This window comes from Synchiropus splendidus, chromosome 3 (genome assembly GCF_027744825.2).
Source record: "Synchiropus splendidus isolate RoL2022-P1 chromosome 3, RoL_Sspl_1.0, whole genome shotgun sequence".
In the NCBI taxonomy this organism is placed as follows: domain Eukaryota; kingdom Metazoa; phylum Chordata; class Actinopteri; order Syngnathiformes; family Callionymidae; genus Synchiropus; species Synchiropus splendidus.
This window is the reverse complement of record NC_071336.1, coordinates 31012620-31034382: the sequence shown is the minus strand read 5'-3', so window position 1 is coordinate 31034382 and position 21763 is coordinate 31012620. Positions and strand designations below refer to the sequence as shown.

Sequence of the window (21763 nt, the reverse complement as noted above, 5' to 3'; positions counted from 1 at the left end):
ATCATCAGGTCCTCATTTACAGATGACAATTTATGTGTAAATGTTTGTCAGTACGAGCCTTATAATGGACTGGCTACCTGTTCTTCCAGACTCTCGCCCTGTGTAGCTGGGATATGATCCGGCTCCCTGTGAGCCCATAACTGGGAGAACACAAAATAAATAAATAAATAAATATGTATTTTCTCTTTTTGTTCTCACATTGTGTGCAGGAATTTTATCGACTAAAACATAGCACCAATAGCTAGCTGGTTCCCAAGTGCAACTGAGGAAACACTGGACAACTAGGGATGTATCACGACTTGACTGCGCGATATTCTAACAATATTTTTTAACTGAAATGATAGACAAGTGCAAATATGTCTTAACAATGCGGCCATTAGCTCAGCAAAGCTATTGACGTGGCCCATTGCCACTTAAATCAAAACCATTCGCAAAAAAAGTCACCAGCTCGTGCATTTGCTCCTGGTCCTCCATGTTACACATCGCAAAGATCCAACACAGGCTGTTTCTACTTATTCTGGGTTTCCAGTCAGAACTTCAAATCTTATGAAAATTGACGACACAGTGTGAGTTGGTATCAAAGTAGACGCACCTAAAGACAGAAAGAGTAACAGCACGGAAGGAGCAAAAAAGAAACAGACTGGTGAAGCATTGCATTGTCGCACCAATGTTCAAACACTGAATGGCCCGGGTTTCTGACAGAATTTTTTTCAAATCATGGCGGCGACTCCCCGTTTTTATTTTTGTTTATTTTAGCCCGGAATGGAACACAGTCAATTAGGAATCCATTGTTGATATTTATGGAATTTATTGAATCATTTAGATTTGTCCGTCTGAAACTGAAGTTCCTGCCAACAGCGGAGGAGTTCCTTTCATTTAGTGATATGTCTTTCAGAATTTTCCTGTTAAAATCACGCAAAAAGACACCATCACCATGTTCACCTCAATGATGCGTTGTGTTTTGCGCATGTGTTTCAATGTTTTCACATGGTTTTAATGCGTTTGATCATGTGAGATTCTTTTGGCGGCTCTCACTTGCTCACTTTGCCGATCACAACAACTGATCACGTGTGACAGCCAGTGCTCTGATGAAGCCCCGCTAGTTATGATGCGTCCATTCCTCCCTACTCGCTGCGCGCTACGCAGCGGCATGTGTCTGTCATGTAAAGTTTGCATCCAGCAGCGCATGCACGGGAAAATGCTGTGCATTAAATTGAACACGACATTTAAAGTGCCAGCACTTGACGGAGCACGGAGAGTTTTCTGGGCTCATGAAAGTGAAATCGCTGGTTCCTCAGCAGCAGGCTGTTAGCGCAGCTGACGCTTAGCAACACCCGCGGGTCGGAGCGTGACATTCGGAATGATAAGAAATCATTATCCATTTCACCGTGCTAGATGAGCAGTCTTTCTCAGATGTTGTTTACGTGGAGACGGATACAGGAAGGACCTGATCTGTCGCCGTTTTGGAGTCAGGTGCGGCGTTCGTCAGCCACCTGAATCTGAAACTTTTGAAAAAGGTGGAAACCTTCATAAATGCAGTGCTCTCTGTCTCTGAGTCCTGCTACAGTATGTAAATATTTCGCGGACATTGCAGTCTCTAGAGATTCACGTGCAACATCTCACATCCAATTAAATGTTTTCCAATTTTCCTTTTGACAGATTAATTGCTGCATTCCACAAGGTTTTTCTATTTTTTTGGCACCTTGAAGAGGTTTATAAAAAAATGTCTGAATTTATATTCCTTTTTTCACATCATGTACACAGACGGTCTCATCATTTTGATTACAAATTCATTGTCAATCCATGCGATCGGTATCTGTGATCAGCACTCTGGCTGACTGGTATCAGTAATCGGCAGCATCAATCCTGCACTCTTCTCTTGTCAACAGGGCAGGTCAGACCCAGTTCTGACCTTCAGTGGTTATAGTGGTATCTGGTTCTGTACATGAGCTGATCTGATATCCATAGGAAATCATAGAAACTGACCCAGTTCACCTGTTTATCACAGGATCACCATCTATGACTTCAAAAAACAAACCAAGAAAATGTTAAGTAAAAAAGACCGCCCATATAATGGGGGTGCAGGACATGGAGCCAGGAGAGAACTGGCGAGGAAAGCGATGGGAGCACCTCAGAGAAATGTCTGGGCGACCTGACAAGGTGTCTGGAGCGGAGGCTGGCGTCTGAACTGTCTCTTAGCTGAAGTGAACAAACTACATTGATATCGGAGTTACATAATAATGGAACAAAACATTCCAACTGTCTGTTTGTGCAGGTACCAGGTCTAGAATATGTTATAGTTGACCACCTGAACACTCTTTCATGAAACTTTTGAAGCATATTTAAAGACAAATAAAACATGTTGCTCAACCAAAAAAGCCAAGGCACCGTTCTCTAATGCAGTCGCTCATATGCAAAATTAATATCATAACCTAAGACACTTGTTAACTGAAGAACTGTGCAAGGAACACACAAAGACTGGTTATGAATACCATGATTTCATAGCAGAATATCCCCTTTCATTCCTCCAACATAAACAAAATACCCTGCTTCATTCAGCCACTAACTAGGCTCAGACAGGTCAGACATTTGTAGAGATTGTGTATTGAATATTAAAGCAACCGTGGCTCGTGAGACATGACTGCTTTTCTTCAGCAGAGTGACGAGAATGTGATGAGACTCAACATGAATTCAGCCTGCTGCTCTCAACTCTGCAGCTCTCTCAGACAATAGACAGACGAGGAAAACAAGGAGCAACAGTTTGTTGTGACACACACCCCTCCATTCGTGTCGTTACAGCTCCTGACGAGCAGTTATATCCAGCTATTTTCAGCGGACCAACACAGATTCGTGTTACGTCACAACATGCTCCGGCCTGTTTACTCCCTCACGTCTGAAGCTGGTGAGGATGCAGCAGACAAACAAACAAGTCTTACCGAGATGCCACTCTTCGCTTCTGCCGCCTCGTTTCCCCCTTCTTCTTCTTTTTTAATTCCTTTCTTCCTGGAGAGTCGCGCGTGCCTCACACACAAATCTCGACCTCACTTCCCATGTGCTCGCGAGCTGCGCCACGCGCTCCACGGAAGGCTGCGTGGAGCGGGCGCGTGACGTCACGGTCTGACGTAGAGAGCCCAAACACGAAAAGCGATGTAGCGATCAAAGGAGCTCCGTTTCAACGCGGAGAACACCGCGAAATAATAGCAATAATCACAGAAAATAACAATTATTATAAACATATAGTTTCCATGACTCTCCACGAACTCCAGGACAAAGAACGGTTTTCCACTAAATGACTGCTTAAATGCCAAAAAAATGAGAAGAAAGACAGCAAACATTTTATAGTTACATGACACATTGTTCTTTAACCTAAAATAATGTTTATTTTGAATGTCTTGATTTGATACATACATAACTAAAAATAGCAGGTGCAATTAAATGGCTATAGAGCACAGAAAACACAGTACAGACTACTGTGTTTTCTGTGCTCTATAGCCATTTAATTCTCCTTTCTTCACTCTTATAAGCTTTTGAGGGCGTGACGGTTGCAGTTGAATACCAGACGTGGACTGTGGGTGACAGATTTATATGAAAAACAGAACAACAGTTAGTAAAGTTAGTTTCATCCATCCATCCATCCATCTTCACCTGCTTGTCCGCCACCGGATCGCGGGGGCAGCAGCTTCAACAGAGAGCGCCAAACGTCCTTCTGTTGGGTAACGTATGCCAGCGCTGACTGGAGAGGAGGCTACGGTCCATCCAGACCAGAACGTCCCGTCACAGGAACAGCTTCTTCCCCTCGGCCATCAGACTGCTGACTTCATCAACAGCCTTTGTTGTTTATTTTATTTTAGTTCAAAACACTGTCCTAGTTGGTGGGCTCCCCACTGACCATGGCAATAGATTTGATTCTGATTCTGATTCTGATTCTTTCATGAACCAAAGCTGATGACCCTAGTTGAGGGTCGGGAGTCGAGCTTTGCCTCTTGGCTCAGCTCTCTTTTAATTTAATCAAATGCATGATTTTTAAGTCATTAAACAACAGACAATTGTGCTATAAACTCTTTATATTTCTACTGTCATGTGATGATGTAGCTATAGAGAACATGCTGGTGTGTCGGTTAGCATCGCAGCCACACAGAAGTCATTACCTTGGGGGCGTGAATATTCTGCTATTTTTTCTGGCTTAAATGTAGTTTGCATTTTCACCAGGCAGGCAAACTACATTTAGTAGTTGGAGGTTCAGGACATTGGAGGTGCTCATGGCAGAAGACATGATAAATCAAGACTGAATGTCAAGTTTAAGTGAAGCTAAAATTTCGAAGGATAGGTTTGAGGGGGGCATCAGCTCCGGCACAACTGCAGCAGCGGACCAGACGTTGATGCAGGATAGGAGGATGAACCAGCAGTTGAAGGAATGTTTTGTTCTCTACAGTTAGATAGATAGATAGATAGATAGATAGATAGATAGATAGATCCATTGTCACTGCAGTGAAGACACAAAACATCAATCTTTATAAATGAAGCAGACTGTTTTACAGCACAAAAGCAAACCCTCTGGTCCTGGCTCTGTGCCTCGCTTTCATCTGGTCCTACTCTGACCTTCACCAAAACTATATCCTCATACTCCGATCAGCGCACCCCGTCCATCTACTGTATCTGCTTAGTGAGGTGGTTCTGGAACCTACGTCTCTGACTGAAGGAGTCAACTTGTGGTTCTTGTCTTGACCACTTGAAGATGTCCATGCTGCTTGCCATTCACACAGGAAGTGAGCTGTAGATGTCAAGGATTCAGATAAAATTGAATTGTCAGGTCTCAAATGTATTCTCACCATCTGACCACAAAGCTTTAATCCGTACTCGAGTTGTCCATGTGTTTTGTTTCTAACTACATTCTGATGCAGCACAATACCAGATGTTGATGTAAGATGTTAAAGCTAGACACAGTTCCAAAATAAACCTTAAACTATAGTATAAAAAATACACTTTCCAGAAGCATTTTTCTTATCACTTCTGTCACTGAGGTCACATGATGATCTACATCTGATCTGTCAGCAAAATAAGTGAAACTTAACAGGAAACAATACCACCAAGTAACAGATGATGGAACTCGCTGATGTGTCCCAGCGACTGGGACCCAGACGTCCTTCATTCAGACTGGACTGGAGAGAGCACAGCTCAAGTGGAGTTCATGTGTACTTATTAACTTTTTATCTTGTTATTGAATATATTGTATGGTTTCAATTTTTGTCGTTGGTAGTTTTTTTAGAGACTTTAGCAATAACAGTTCTCAGGAAAATGAAAAGGCGGGTGGTTATTATTTGCTGTGTCGGTGGGTTTTCAGCAGTTGGAAAGGAAAGGAAGGCAGAGTGCAGGCTCAGAAACCCTTGGTGGTGGATGGTGAGTCGGACGGATGAGCGAGTGTCAGTGTGAAGATGTTCAGTGAGCTCTGTAGGGCTCTCAAGGTGAGGAGAAGTTCATAACTGTGAGTAGCTGGAGCCAATGGAGGGGGTTCTTGAGACACCAAGAAGGACAGAGCTGCAGTTGGACTACAGGAAGTTGAACTGAGTGGGAATGAAGGCGGTGCTGTCCCTGTCCAGGGAGGTTATGTAGGGCAGTTGAGGAGGATAATATTTAAGGAAAGCCTTCAGCTTTATGAAAGGTAGAGCCAAAAAAATAACGTATTTTTCTTTATATTCGTATCCTTTAATAAAATAAAAAGGCGATGAGCTTATCAACGTGTTAACCATTTTAGGCAAAAAATCTGAAATCAAACAATATTAAAGATGTCAACAATAATAGCAAAGTTTAGTGTTTTCTTTAAGAGAATGTTTACATACAAGAGCCACGATTTGAAGTCACGTGAATGACGTCTCGAGCAGTGACTAAGAGCAGAATCTGGGTCAGTGTCCGGGAGTGTTTGGGAGCTCAAGATGTTTATGAATGTAGATATCCATAGTAAACAGAAATCTGGGTCATGTGTACAACCTTGACTGGTAGGACTCATAACAAAGCCTTGTATGGGTTTACACTTCAGGAGTCTGACACTGGTGGAGAAGTGAGATGATTTTTAAGTGATCACATTACAGGCATTTTATTAAGAGCGGCAGCTTTTGAGACTGAAGCAGTGGTGTCATCGCGTGTGCAAAAACAAGGACACAAACTCAAGAGAAACATTTTTTATATTCAAAAAGGAATCTAGGAACATAATGAAAAACCAAACACTTGGTCTGAGCATCCAGACAAATTGAGATCCAAAAATACATTTTCTTAGGAAATATTAATTATATACAAAACATAAAAATTTATATTTATTTTTAAGGGCTTGCAATAACAACAGCCCCTATTTTTTTCCAACGTTTTATTAACAAAAATAAACTTTTAAATATTTACTCCACCCAAACTTCAATTGAGGCAGTTTTAACATTGAAATCAAACGAGATTCCAAAAAACAAAAGAAAACTTAATTCTCTTCTTTTGCATTTCCATGCAACAACTGTACAACCCAACTGGTGAACTTGCATTTAACGGAACAGGAGTCTCTAGGTTTAGGCTCGACAGCTCTGCAGCTGAGAGAGTTTGTGTTTTAAAAGTTCACTCCTCTTCCTCAGCTGCTCCTTCAGCGACAGCAGTCTGTGCTCGTCCGACTGCATGCTGTAAATGCACTCGGTGGCCTTCTTCAGGATCACCACTTTGGCCGCCTTCTCGTTGTTGGCCACCTCGGGAATCTCGTCCCGCAGGGCGAAGAAGCTCAACTTGAGCTCGTTCCTCCTCTGTCGCTCCAGAACGTTATGAGTCCTTCTCTTGTCGTAGTCCTCGGTGTCGGACGTCCGCGGGCTGGAGCACTTTCGGTTGCTGCTGATCTGCTTGAGAACCCGGCTGCTGCTGCTGGTGGTGGTGCTGCTGGTGTTGCTGCTGTCCAGCTTCAGCCTCTTGACAGCCGGCTGCTCGTGCCTCATGGAGGGGTGGGCGGCGTAATTGTGCTGGTGGGTGGAGACGTGACATCTCTTCAGAACGAGTGGGCTGGGATGCCGGGTTTCCACCGTGCTGGAGTCGCAGCGTTTAACCGCTTGCCTTTTCTCCACTGTCACCACGTCAATCTCCTCTTCCTCCTGATCATCATCATCGTCATCATCGTCCTCCTCTTCATCCTCATCTTCCTCCTCTTCCTCATCGTCACCGTCCTCCTCCTCTGCAATATGAAGTGGCCAGTTTAGCTGTAGTAGGGGTCGGTGACAGACGACAGAAAGGGGTGTGTCAAATCCTTACCTGAATCACTACAGCTGCTGCTGCTGCTGCCACTGTTGGGCGGAGTGTCCAAGCCCAGGTCCTTACTAGAAGGTGTCACCCCGCTCTGCTTAGGGGTCTCCATCATTGGATAGGGGAACACTACGGACGGGTCAATGCACTCCGAGGCTGAGGTGTTCAGATCTTGCAGGTAGTTGCTGTTGAGCTTCCAGTGGGCTGGATCCCCCGCAGCTGCCGTCTCCCGGCGGGCAGCGTGGAGGGACGCCAGCCGCTCGGACACCACCTTCTCCAGCTTGGCCGCGGCCGAGAAGCCGCTCCACATGCAGTCCTGGATGATGATGGACTTGAGGAAGCTCTGCGAGTAGTCGGCGTCGCAGATGATGCTCTGGTTGACCGCGTCGTCCCCCAGGAACTCGGTCACCATCTCCAGCTGGTCCGCCGTGGATGGGAAGAGGCTGGAGAGAGACGGCCGGCGGCTGGGCGACAGCGGGGGCGTCGGCAGGAGCTCGAACTTCTTCCAGATGTCCTCGCTCGGAGCCGGAGGCTGGAGCTGCTGCGGGTAAAAATCCTCCTCCTCGTTGTCGTAGTAGAAATACGGCTGCAGGGAGTCGTAGTCGTAATCGTAGTTTTTACTGGCGGAGCTGAGCGGCATGGTGGAAGCTCACGGCGAGGCTGGTGGGGAAACAGAGACGGACGGGGCTGGTTAGTCGCGGGGCTGCGCGCCTCCAAAATGGATGCACCGCTGCAGCAGGTGCTCCAGATGAAGCCGCTCGGCGTCCCGGCCAGCTTACCTTCTGCTTTCAAGCGAGCGGGGGCGAAAAGAGGCGCCGAAATCAAAAGCGGAGGTCTGCGACAATGGCGAGGAAAGTTAGTCCAACTCGACAGGAGCATTAAATCCGAGAGCGCGGGTCTGTGCGGCGCGAGCATGAAGAGCTGGGCTGCAGGGAAGAGCCGGAGAAACACCACCCCTCCACTCTGCGGAGCAGCGTGAGAATCACAGCTGAGCGCGGCGCTGCGGCTTATAAACAAGGCGCGTCACGCCTCCGCTCCGATGTCGCCTTCCGCCGCGTTTTCCCGCGAAATGCTCACCGGCCTTGAAAACACGTCAAATCCCAAACTGCGTGGTTCAACCACCAAACCCTCCGTCTAGTAAACACACATGAAGACTTGCAGCAAAATTCCATGCAGTTAGCGAAGAAAAAGACGACTAGATAAACCGACACATTGTCTTAAATCGGATCTACTTTTATAAGAAGTGGGCGGGGCCATAGTGGAGTGGCGCTTCCATTGACTGATACATGCAGAGAAATAGTGATGCAGCGTTGCTTTTCACGCTACTTTTAAAACATTTTATGTCAATTCAATAAACGTTTTCATCACTTGCAAGGGATTTATTAGACTTACAATAGATTCATTGAGTCAACTGCAAGTTTACTGACGGATAATAGTAGTGTGATTGAAACTACTATAATTGTAATGTGCATGTTAAACATGTGCGCAGGACACATCAACATCAGCGACGCGTGACTCACGCGCACAAATGAAGCAGGTATACGGCGATCTGAGATATCGCGGTACCACGCCGTCCTCGGTATCTAACATGGCGTAACGGACCCGATCCAGGTCTGGAGTGATTGACGCCAAATAAACACGGGAAGGCAGCAATTAACGGAGTCAGATGGCCACTGCAGTGAAGTACGAGCGCCCTCCGCGGCGCGGGTTGGACGGGCCTATAGCGCCCCCTGCTGGCAAGAGAGGTCAAGCCACATGGCGCAGACTGATCAAGATAAATAAAAGCGATATTTCAACTTCACATTTTACTTTATACCATTGAAATATATGCTGGTTAAATGGGTTCATTTTCTTGGAGTGTGAAAACTGGAGTCTGAGTCATCTGTTATTTCCTGTCAGGGGTCGCAGCAGCAAGCGCCCCACCTTAACCTGGCTCACACTCCCCTGGTGACACCTACACGCCCTCACTCACCACATCCATGAGCTTAATTCGTGTTCCTTGACTTCCAAACCTGATGTCCTCCCTAACTTTGTCTCCAAAGTGAGTAGGAGGAGGTCACGCTTGCTGTGGTTGCACGCTTGTGATGGGCAAGAAGAACAAGATCGATGATCACACGGGGCAGGTCTCAAACACACCTTGAAATATAGGGCATGACTCAAATCTGCCCAGGATGTGGACACGGTAGCATCATCTAAAAACCTTGTCATCTAACTGCGGGAAACAAGACGACTGCAAAATGTTCAGGAAGGTAAAAACAGTAGCGGTTTGAACCATCACCTGACAGTGCACCTCTGAGTAACTTTATAAGAACCAACATTTCTTCTGTCAGATTGCTGTCAGAAATTACAAAGGACTCAAAATATAAGAACAAAACCTTGCAAGAAACTTATCAAACTTATTAGCTGTTGCCAAGATAAAAAAAATGTCTTTCATATGTTGGAATGTGTCTGATCTTTTTTCTTTTTTATTATTATTATTTATTATTTCAAGAGTTAAATGATGATCTTTTCAACAAGACGTCAGTGGTTCATGAGATCATTGAAGTGAATCATTAAGAAAGATAATAAAACACAAACGAATGCTTGAGAGGTATGATGTCACACACACTTGGTGGATTCTTGGGAAGACCTTTCTGTTCTCATGAGAAGTAGAAGTAACTCAGCGATGGCTTGCCTCAGATTGATGGGTTCAAGGTCTTTGTGTGGAGGAGGTTTGTGGTTCAGACACCGGGTGATGGCATCGCTGCTTTGTGGGGATGTTGTCATGTTGGCTTCAGTGATCTACAAGTGCTCAAACAGGTGTTTACCAGGTCATCGATGGATGTGTTCTCGGGGTCACCACTTTTGAATAGAGCCAAAAGAGATGCACACATGTGAGACCATGCAGCCTGCCACACACACAGTTTGTATCTCTATATTTCCCCAACCTCTCACTCTGAACCCAACCATCCAAAACACATGGCTCACCTTAACCAGGACTTTGAACCAACTGAAACCCCATAATAAAGACTCAATTCTTTTGATATTTTTGTTCTCAAATGGAAGCTGGGGTTTGTGGGGACCAGCAAAAATGTCACCACAAAGAGGTGTTTTCAAGAATAAGTCCCCACAAGGACAGACACATGGATTTGTCACACAATCTTTGTGGGGACCACACATTGCCATAGCCCTTTCCCCTGCCTCTCACCCTAACCCTGACTATCCAAAACCCGTGGCTCACCTCAAACAGGACCAGACTGAAACCCAGTTATGATGACCCAGTTATTTTGAAGCCCTCATCCTCAAATGGAGGCTTGGATTTGTGGGGTCCAGTCAAATGGTCCCCACATTGGCATGAGGTCGGCACAAGAAAAGAGTTTTGTTAAGAATTGAGAATCCCCTCAAGTGAGGATCAACCAGACGTGCACACACACACACACCATGAAAACAGATCTACAGCAATGAAACTTGAGAAAAATAGATTAAAGCCCCAAGAAGAACAACATCTCTGTGCTCAAGTATCAGACCATGCAGTACTGAGGCTGCGCTCCATTTGTAAGTTGGAACTTTCTGACCTTAGAGCACGATTAAAATGCCTGCCAGGCTCAACAAAAATGGAAGACCCAGAATTGGGGTTCGAATAGTTAAACATTGTTTTACCCTTTTTAGCATTCAAGAGATCAACTCCAGACCTCCCTTTGGTCCCATGATATTGGCAGCGCTGGTAACAGGGTTGCTCTGAGAATGAACTTTTAATTTCAGCAGGTGAACCTGTGAGCACCAAACTAGCTGGAAAAGAAACGCTTGTGAGCCTCAATTGAATCTGCATGTCTCGTCCACATCGGTCTCAGTATTTTGACGTCTAGCAGATAAGGCTTCTTTGAAGTTTGAGGGAAGGAATCACCAAATCTGTTATGGAAGCCCATTACTGCCGGATAAAAACATCTATCTGTCTGTCTGTCCGTCCGTCCGTCCGTCCGTGTATCTATCTATCTATCTATCTATCTATCTATCTATCTATCTATCTATCTACCTATCTATTTATATGTATCTGGGCTTCCATAGGTTTGGGTTTGGGCTTTGCAGGGAACTTTGGCATCCACAGTTGCCATCTTGGATTCTGCTATAAAGTACTGCGCATGTTACTTTAGAAAACCAATACTGAATTACGCCGCCATAAATGTAACTACTTACCAGGCAAAGTAACTACTGAATTACTCTTTATTTTCACAGTTGTACATTATAGAATTTCATAGTCACATACCCATTGTTTTATTAAAACAAGAGCTGTCAATAGTTAACTTGTGATTAATTGCAAATTAAACTCTTGCGTTGATCAAATCTCCCTTCAAGTTACATTTAGAATCGATGAAAAAGTGGGATTAATTTGTGATTAATCGCGAGTTAACTGCTGTGCGATTAAGCAAGGTTAAACATTTGAATCTGTTGAATGAATAGTAACTTTGAATACTAAGTGCACGGCAACACAAAGGGCAACATGTTCCCAAAACACAAACCGTTCCATGAAGTTCTGCGAGACGTTTTGGTGAAGCAGGAACAGCAGCTCCATGTCCCTCTCTGTTAGGCAGCGCTAACGTTAGCCTGCTATCACCACCAACGGTGTCAACGGTGTTTTGGGGCGCTGTTATTGGAGCAGCGCGTGCCGTTGAGAGAGGCTTCATCAGATAAGTTAATCACAACAGTGACAGACAAACGCTTGGCTAACTGTGCTGTTTCTAAGAAAGTGGTACCTAGAATGTCTACGCCAAAAAGTACCTATTCTAACGCTGTTACTGCCATCACTCTTCTCATCCGTCTCTCCTGTTCTGGTGATGACGCCCCGCTGGTTCAGCCAGAGATCAGAGCAACACCTCTGAAAGATTTCACTTCATTTCTGTAAATGTGACCAGCGTTGCAGACAAGAAGTCGCGTGGCATCCAACAACACACAGCCGTAGGTTGGAGCCAGTTTGGCTGTGTCTCACGAGGATGTCACCCTCCCGGCTTCCTGTGGAGGTTCTGTTGTCATGCGATGGGATGAGAACAAAAGGAAGACAAACCACTGAGGTGTGATGATTAGGACCTGGCTGAATGAAACAGCTCTCAGGTTGTCCAGGTCTCACGTGGAGATTCCACTAGTTGATCATCATCAGCCTTCAATAGTTGGAGATGCAGTGAGAGCCGGCGGTAAAGCGACCACCAGAACCACAGTGGAGCAGGCCCTCAGACCCACTGGAAGAACATCCCATACAACCCAGCATGAGGAGACGCAGGGTTCTGGGAGCGTCCTCCAGCACCATCCACGTCAGGAGAACCATTTCACATGAAATGATTTGGCATTAAAGAATGAAAAGTGGACAGTAATTCTGACAGAGACGATTCAGCGTGAAGCCTGGGACAGTGTCAGGAAATCAATAGTGGTTCAGCTCCGTCCGTGGGAAAAGGTTGCCGAGCAAGCAGTCGACAATTAGCGCTGTCAGACTGCTCAAGAGCTAATTGTGCCATTAATTATTGAGGGTGGCCACAGACGCTTATTGGCATGAGAGCGAGCAGCAGTGGCTCACTCCAGACGTGGAGCAGCGGGGCTCCATCTCCAGATCTCAGCGGCTCGGCATCGACAGACAGAAAGGGCAGGGCTCATGGAATCCACAGGCTGATGTTCAGTGTGGAGAGTGATGTCAGTTGTTGTGTGCGCAGCTCATTCACCATCATCTCCTGACAACCTGAGCTACGAGCTCTTTCACACCATCTAGTGGGTGCAGTCTGGAATAGACCTGCTCGATGAAAAGGTACGAAAACAAGTATAATTCAGTCATAATTCAGAATAAAGCGAAAAATGGTGTTTAGACAATCTGATCAAGAGTGTGCAAGTTGTCTTGACACAAGCTCAAATTTTAGTGTTTGTTTATTTGTAGGTGAATCAGGTCATGTTTGCATAGAGCGGTACACTATAGTTCTGACTAGTATAGTACTGTACAGCATAGTGTAGCTTAGTATAGTGGAATATAGAATAGTACAATGCAGTACAGCAAGGCATAGTACAGTACAGTATAGTGTAGTGTACTATAGTACAATACTTTATAATATAGTATAGTACTGTATAGTATAGTGCAGTATTGTATAGTACAATACAGTATAATATAGTACAGTACAGTATAGTACAGTACAGTACAGCGCCGTGTACTATAGTACAATACTTTATAATATAGCATAGTACTGGATAGTATAGTACAATACAGTATAATATAGTACAGTACAGTATAGTGTAGTGTACTATAGTACAATACTTTATAATATAGTATAGTACTGGATAGTATAGTACAATACAGTATAATATAGTACAGTACAGTATAGTACAGTACAGTATAGTGTAGTGTACTATAGTACAATACTTTATAATATAGTATAGTACTGTATAGTATAGTGCAATACAGTATAATATAGTACAGTACAGTACATTATAGTGTAGTGCACTATAGTATAATACTTTATAATATAGTATAGTATAGTGCAGTATAGTATAGTACAATACAGTATAATATGGTCCAGTACAGTATAGTACAGTACAGTACAGTATAGTGTAGTGTACTATAGTACAATACTTTATAATATAGTATAGTACTGGATAGTATAGTACAATACAGTATAATATAGTACAGTACAGTATAGTGTAGTGTACTATAGTACAATACTTTATAATATAGTATAGTACTGTATAGTATAGTACAATACAGTATAATATAGTACAGTATAGTACAGTACAGTATAGTGTAGTGTACTATAGTACAATACTTTATAATATAGTATAGTACTGTATAGTATAGTGCAGTATAGTATAGTACAATACAGTATAATATGGTCCAGTACAGTATAGTACAGTACAGTATAGTGCCGTGTACTACAGTACAATACTTTATAATATAGTATAGTACTGTATAGTATAGTGCAGTATAGTATAGTACAATACAGTATAATATAGTACAGTACAGTATAGTATAGTGCCGTGTACTATAGTACAATATTTTATAATATAATATAGTACTATATAGTATAGTGCAGTATAGTATAGTACAATACAGTATAATATAGTACAGTACAGTACAGTATAGTGCCGTGTACTATAGTACAATATTTTATAATATAGTATAGTATAGTATACTATAGTGCTTTATAGTATAGTACAATACAGTATAATATAGTACAGTACAGTATAGTATAGTGTAGTGCTGTAAAGTACAGTACAGTACTGTACACTATAGTATTGTAGACGTAAAACTAGAAGTGGTGGGATGAAGAAGAAGAACTATCAGAAGTATAACAAGGAAGTAAATGTATGATAGGTCGTAGAGGTTGTAGTAGGGGTAGTAATAGCAGTACTGGCAGTAACAATAGTAATCATTGCAGTAGTAGTAGTATCAGTTGTAATGGTAGCAAAAGTATTTGTAGTATTAGCAGCAATAGTATTCAGCAATAACACATCTGGAGGCAAGTGGAGGTGGCATTAAGGAGCAATAGCAGTAGATAGTGGAATAGTAGGAGCAGTAATATGTCCGTAGTGCCTCTTTGGTAGTATCACATTTTGCTTGTCATATTTCCTCCTCAAATAAAAGCATTCTTACCTCCGACAGTGCTTTCAGGACATACATCCATCTTCAGTTAACCAGTGCTTAGTCCTGTCCAGGGTTGCGGGCAGTGCTGGAGACCACTCCAGCGGTCACTGGGTGAGGGGCACATACTCGCACTCCTATCACTGCAGTTTTACAGCGTCCTATTAACATAGTCGGCTGTGGGAGGAAAGCGGAGTGACCGCAGAAAACCCACACTCACACAGGAAGAACATACAAAACCCATGCAGAAAGGCCACCGCTCCGACCCGGGAGTGGAACCCGCAGCATTCTTTCTCACGGTACATACACTGTTATTAAAAATATCTGTTAAAACATTCTAGTGTAAGCAGGAGGGTAGGTACCCGAGGAGTGTCGTATTGTATTGAAGGATCTATGCTAGTGATCGAGGTAGCAGTGCCTCCATTTTGTTGCCAGGGCTTGTTGTGCCCTGTCTTACTTACCTCTGCAGCTATTATTGACATTTCTGCTCCAATGTCCAGCGGTCTTCATTTGGGTTTGACCTCTCTGACCTCAGGAGATCCCTGCAACACCCTGCATCGATTCCATGATTTATTAGGCGAACAGTAAACAGACAGCGAGTCAATACCACTCAATAGAGTTTATCTCATCTTGAGCGTTTGTCAGGTTACTGAGGTTACAGCTCCAAATTTCCTCTCAGCCACAGCCAGATCCATTTCCTGGTCAATGTGGCGATACAATCCCTCGATCTGCTCCTGCAGACGGGTCTTCAGACATTTCCTGCTGGATCTCTCTCCCTAGGCCCAATAACTAAACAGCACTCTGCTTGTTGATGGCGGAGATAGCGCCTCCAATCTCACTGCATCTCCAGCAGGACGGAGCTTTTAGCTTTATCTCTGCAGCAGATAGGTCTGAGGGAAGCCCAGCTCTGCTGCTTCCATCTCAGATCAGATCCTCTCTGGCTTTATTACAGGAGATAAGATGAAGTGACAGAACCAGGAGCATTTGCTTCGGCTTCCTTGCCATCCATGCTATCACCTCTTTATTCTAATAGCACCAGTGGGGCGTCTGCTGTTTATCTACTTTGATAGAATCTGCAGTAGAAGCCAGTATTAATGATCAGAAGCTACTTAGTGGTAATTATAAAGGAAGATGGAGTGTATTACAGTGCCATTGAAGAAGTATTTTTTAGCAGTAATTTAAGAAACAAAATGAAAATTTAGTTTAATTTGAAAGAACATATTAAAGCTATTTTTTTCTTTGAGAAATGTAAATGAAATGGCGTGTTTTTGTTTAAATAAATAATGTAGTTATTTGTTAAATATCGCAATCGATATGATATAATTACTTGAATTAATGTATAAAACGAGTAGTTAAAAGTAGAGAGAAATACATAGCTGCAGCATAAGAGAGTTCACAGTATAAAATAAATGTAGTAATGTAGTAAAATCCTGTTTACGATGTGGTGTTTCAGTGGCCAAGCTTGAGAAGAAGACAGTTCTGTGAGAAGCATATGAAGTATTAATAGAGTGGCAGTGATGATCGTGGTTATAGAGAGAAACACTACTACTGGGTTGAAGAAACAGAGTCACAATTTTTAGAGGCCACTAGATGGCGCTCGTTGTTTAGAAATGATGTGAGGTTTCATCGAATGACTTGTTCAAGTCCTAATATTTTACAGCAGACAGCGCCACCTGGTGGCCTCTGAAAATCAGGACACTGTTTCATGAAGCCTCATCAACCCATCACTACTGACAGAATAAGCAGTGCGGATGGAGCTAGTAGTGGTGACCATGATGAAAGAAGCACGACGTTGAAGTAGCTGGACAAATAGTAGTATCAAATAGTTGTATCAGTGGTAATGGTCGTCGTAGTATACTTAAGTATTAGCAGCAATATAAGAGGCAGGTGTAAGGCATAGAAGCATTTGCCTGAGAAGTAGATAAAGCAGCAGCATAAGTAGCATTGCAGACCATGATGAACGAAATACTTTCATATGTACTGAATATGCAACGAAGTGGGAGTAATATTGATATACTGTAAGCTGAGTAGATGTGTAAACTGACGGGTTTTTTTTTCAATAGAAGAAATAGCAGTGGTATCTGGAGTCAGAGGAGGAGGAGGAGGAGGAGGAGGAGGAGGAGGAAATGATCAGGTAATCAGTCAGTAGTGATTAAATTCAGTCGTTGTAGTTGTAGTAATACTAGTAATAATAGAAGTGGAAATAGAAACAGAAATGGATATATATAGAAGCTGTATTGCTTAGAGGTGGGTTTCTATTAAAAAAAAAAAGATTTAATGAATAAAAAATATTGAAATAAAATAATTACTACATTATGCTCGAATTATTAAAATAATACTGAATTAATACAAATGGATTTGACACCAGAGTGATCAATTTAAAGTTGAATCTGCTCTCATAAGCTTAAGCAAACTCATTTTTTGTGCTTCAGGGTTTTTTTTTTAAATCTTAAATTTTCCATCCATCAACGCGATCAAATTCATGGATGTTTTGGCTATGACATGCTGCCTTGGAAATAAACTGTATAAACTATAAATAAACCATTAAACTATTATCTGTATTATTTTGACTATTAAATATTTTTGTCTGCAATAAAGTAATCGAAATGAATGTGTTTTACGTGTCAGCCCTTTGTAGTGTCATGCACTCCAGATTAGGGGTCAAAGACATAGCAGATCCAGTAGTACAGGTATCTGCTGCAGCAGTAGTATCAGCAGTAGTCGCTCTGTGGCTGTAATAGTACTCATAATAGTGATCATTGTAGTGGTAGAGTTGGTCCTATAAATGGAAATACGGAGCAGTAATGGACATTCTGAGCTTTGGAAGTACTACTGGGAGTAGTAGTAGTTTTTGTACTGGTGATGAAAACAGTGGAGAAACGGCAGTGGTGATACTGCTATAGTACAACGCAGTAAGAAGCAGCTGAACCAGTAGTTGCCAATGTATGTGTGGTTCCGTCTCGGCCAGCAGGTGTCAGTATTACGCCACGGTTGCTGTTCACCGCCGCTAAAGTGTGTTATCGAATCGGCTCAGTGACGTATCTGCCTGCGTTAGTTCTCTAGTATCTTCAAGAGTGTGAGGGATCGTGTCGTCGGTTCGATTTTTTACTCTTCTGCACAATCTTGCAGGAAAGTAAACAACCAGCTCCTGCGTGGAGAAAAGCGTGTGCGTGACCTCACCGCCTGGGTGAATACTTCCATTCCCGGGGTCGTTTTTGCGCCTTGTTTAACGGCAAATTCGCTCATAAGTTAAATGTTTGCGTTCGGGTTCTTTGTTCAAGTGACAGTAAATGTTTGATGTTGTCCAATGGCTGCAGGAAATACGTGCGAGCGGGAGTGACGTCACCGGTCTGTGTAAAGGAAGGTTGTTGCGAGGGTCTTTGTTTGTAACCTTTGTAGGGTTCATTCATTCATCATGCGTTCATCTTGAACCTCATGCTGCTGCTGTGCTCATCTCCATCTCCACCTTTCCAGGGACAACACTTCTCCACATCTTGACACTTGAAATGTATCTTCGTCTTTGACTCTTCTGGCTCTGACTCACATGTCTCCACCCTGTGACCTCTTTCAGTCCCAAAACAATACTTTATTTTATTTCATTTTGGAGCCAAATGCTTGGGATTCTCTCAGTCTTAGAAGCCGCACACTAAACATGATGGTGGGTGGGGCTTTTTTCTTTTCAGGAATGTAGTCTGTTGTTGATTCCCAATTGTAGCACAGTGTCCCGGCAGCAGACAAAGTGCTGAAGAAGCCTGTAGCTCAAAGATAGAAGAGCTTTACCTGCAATCGGGGACCGGGAAGGTTTGACATACGTCTGAGTGTTGTCATCCTGGTGATACAGGAGTCTATTCTTAGGCTCTTAAATCATCCACGTAAAAGCCTGATACTTATGTATGTTTTGCACGAGGCCTTCAAAGTAATTGTAGACTAAAAGGTGACGTCATCGTTCTTTTATGTCTTGAAAACAAAAATTAGTTCAAGTTTTTCAACCCTGAAAGTTCACACACATGCTACGCAACATTTAAGTTTGGTGACGACTTTGATCGCAACTCTTCATCTGCCTGTCAAAGTGTGACCGTGAAAATTAATATAAAAAGTCTCAGAAACTAGTGAACTGACTGATTAATGTCTATTACTCTGAGTACGTGTACGTATTGTTCTTTTTGCTTTTACTTTCTTTTACACTCATACTTTTCATCCACTCACATTCAGAAAACTAAATTACGGTAAACCTTTTAAACTAAAGCTGTTTAAAATACATATAGGAGAATTAAAAAAAACAACAACTTTGATTTTGAAGGTATATATATATATATATATATATATATATATATATATATATATATATATATATATATATATATATATATATATATATATATATATATATATATGACAAGTTCTTAAAAAGCTTTAGTTTAGATGGTTTACTTTATATAGATAAACATTTACTATATACTGTAAACTTTTATACTGTAAACCTATATCTTCTTCTTTCCCTTTGGGCTTCTCCCTTCAGGGGAGGCCACATCATCCTCCTCCATCTCTCCCTGTCCTCTGCTTCCTCTTCTCTCAAACCTACAAACCTCATGTCCTCCTTCACCACCTCCATCAATCTCCTCTTTGGCCTTCCTCTCCACCTTCTGCCTGGCAGTTCCAACCTCAACATCTTCATCTACCAATGTACTGGCTCTCTCTCCTCTGTTTATACTGTAAACCTATATACCTGGGTGTATATATATATATATATATATATATATATATATATGTAAAATGTATAAAAATATATTGTACATGGTATATCCTGCTCCCCTCATCACAATACAATTGTGTAACTCCATGGGAACACAAATTGCCTGCTCTGGACCTGGTGACCTGACTGTTCGAGTCACTGCTCAAGCAGCTGGAATTGTTTTATAGTGGACCTGATAAGACGGACTGTAAAGCAACTGTCGGCTGAGATAATCCTAAATTAGGTCTGCTGTAAGTGAACAAATATGAATCGGCTTCAAGTCAAATGTTAAATGATGTTGTTAAAACAATGTTGCTTGTTGTTTGTGTTTGCTTGTTTGTTCGTGGTATAAATATTGTATTTATGCATTGTTTGTGTACATGTGAGTAATGAGGAGGCATGTTTGTTCTTGTACACTAGTGATCATCATGAGGCCTCGGTATTGCTCTGTGAAGATGAAAGAGCTGAGCTAAAGGACTATGCTCTTCATATACCAGTCAATCTCAGTCCTGCTTTGGGTCGAGACCAAAAGTACAAGACATACGTTTCTCGCAGGGGTTTGAGCTCTCCCTCACAGAAGGGCCAAGGAGCTGGGCCATCTGGGAGAGACTCACGGTGGAACCCCTGGGAGGAAGACTCAAGACGACCTCTCGTCATGGAAAACCTCAAGTCCTCATGGGAAGTCGCTATAAACAGCTCAGCTGGAGCCTCATGACCTGACTCAGCAAATCAACTTGGGTGAGAATGAATCACACCAAAGTCACTCAATCAGCAAGGAGCCGCGGTGTCTTGAATCATCTGGTTCCTCCGTGGAGTCAAGACGTCAAGAGTTAGTGATTCCTAACTTTAGTGAAAAACACCAGCCAGTCTTCAACGTGCTTCACTCCACTCCAGCCATGGTGAACTCAGCCTTCTGATACATGTTGCCACCATCAACTAAAGACTTTCTCCGTATACTGGCTTGCCGTCACCAGACAAAGCATCATGTCTTCAACATGCACAACACATTCTAATCACAAACACTTTTCTAATATTCGGACCAGCCCAGAATTGGGTAAATACAGTGGAACCTCAGTTTTCGAACGTCCCGGATTTCGAACAAATCGGTGTTCGAACAAAAATTTCGAGATTGTTTTGCTTCGGATTTCGAACAAAAATCCAGAACTCGAATGCCCCCGGAAAAAACCGGAAAAAACATAACGCGCGCGGACCGATCAGCTGACCCACGAAGCGCTTTGTTATTGTGTATAACGCAGCCTCAGTATGCAGACGTGTCCCGTAAGCTACATTTACTGACTGTTTTTCCTTCATATTGAGGTGTAAAACCTTTCCTGTCTCCACACTGGAGCGTGGTAGAGTGTCACAGGGGAGGTGCTGGAGCGCTCACTCCAGGGTTTGATGTCCTGTTGTGGGCTGGAGCTGGGACAGGGATGAGGCGAGTCTGGGACAGAGCGTGACTTGGTTTATGACTTTGTCACAGCCAAACTGCACAGAAGCGCACATTCAGAGCTGGACACGCACCGGGCACCTCTTCACTTCTGGAGAGACGTCACTCACTCGGCAACCCCTCCCACATGCAGCGGCCACACACATAGAGGAACAGCCACCTGCAGCAGACACTCTACATTCACTCATACAAAAGACTATTTTAAGGCTTGGAACGCATCATTTCTTTTTCCATTCATTATAATGGGAAAAATTGATTCAGATTTCGAACAAATCGCTTCTCGAACGGCCCTCTGGAACGGATTGTGGTTGAAAACCGAGGTACCACTGTACCTCTGTATTACTGTAATCTGTATTACTGTGACCTGGTGTTGAGTCCACCCTGCTTTTTTGTTGTATGTTCTGTGTTCTGAAGACACAATATGCAGCTGAAGTCGAGTTCCTGAAGCACTGGTCATCCTCTTGTACCTAAGAGGAAACTGTGGATGTGCAGACCAGGGTGACCTGGCAAAAGGTTGGTCATAGACCTGTACAAAATCTTTTTCTCAAGCCGCAATCACTCCACATGTTATTAGGTTGCTGTAGATGTCATGTGTGAGTGTCATTACACAAATCACTTTTTTGAAGTGAATTGAACATTGAAACACCCAGTCATGACGTATGGCTTGTGCTTGAAGCTTCTTCATTTATGACCTCAGACAGTGTCTTTCAACAGGCTTGTTGACTGTTTGTAATAAGCAATT

General features: G+C 43.0%; 1 protein-coding gene across 2 annotated transcripts; it reads right to left on the bottom strand.

Annotated features, from left to right (window-relative positions):
• Nucleotides 1–6124: 6124 nt before the first annotated feature.
• On the bottom strand, nt 6125–8215 carry myca (MYC proto-oncogene, bHLH transcription factor a). Of its 2 annotated transcripts, XM_053859832.1 has the most exons (3): nt 8037–8215; nt 7267–7917; nt 6127–7189 (listed from the first exon to the last, which is right to left on the bottom strand). In XM_053859832.1, the coding sequence occupies exons 2-3, from the start codon at nt 7895–7897 to the stop codon at nt 6546–6548; spliced, it is 1275 nt and encodes a 424-aa protein (XP_053715807.1). In that variant the 5' UTR covers nt 7898–7917; nt 8037–8215; the 3' UTR covers nt 6127–6545. The 2 variants fall into 2 exon arrangements, with proteins under 2 accessions (XP_053715808.1, XP_053715807.1); XM_053859833.1 differs by lacking the exon at nt 8037–8215 and having other exon boundaries at nt 6125–7189; nt 7267–8023.
• Between the last annotated feature and the right edge of the window lie 13548 nt (nt 8216–21763).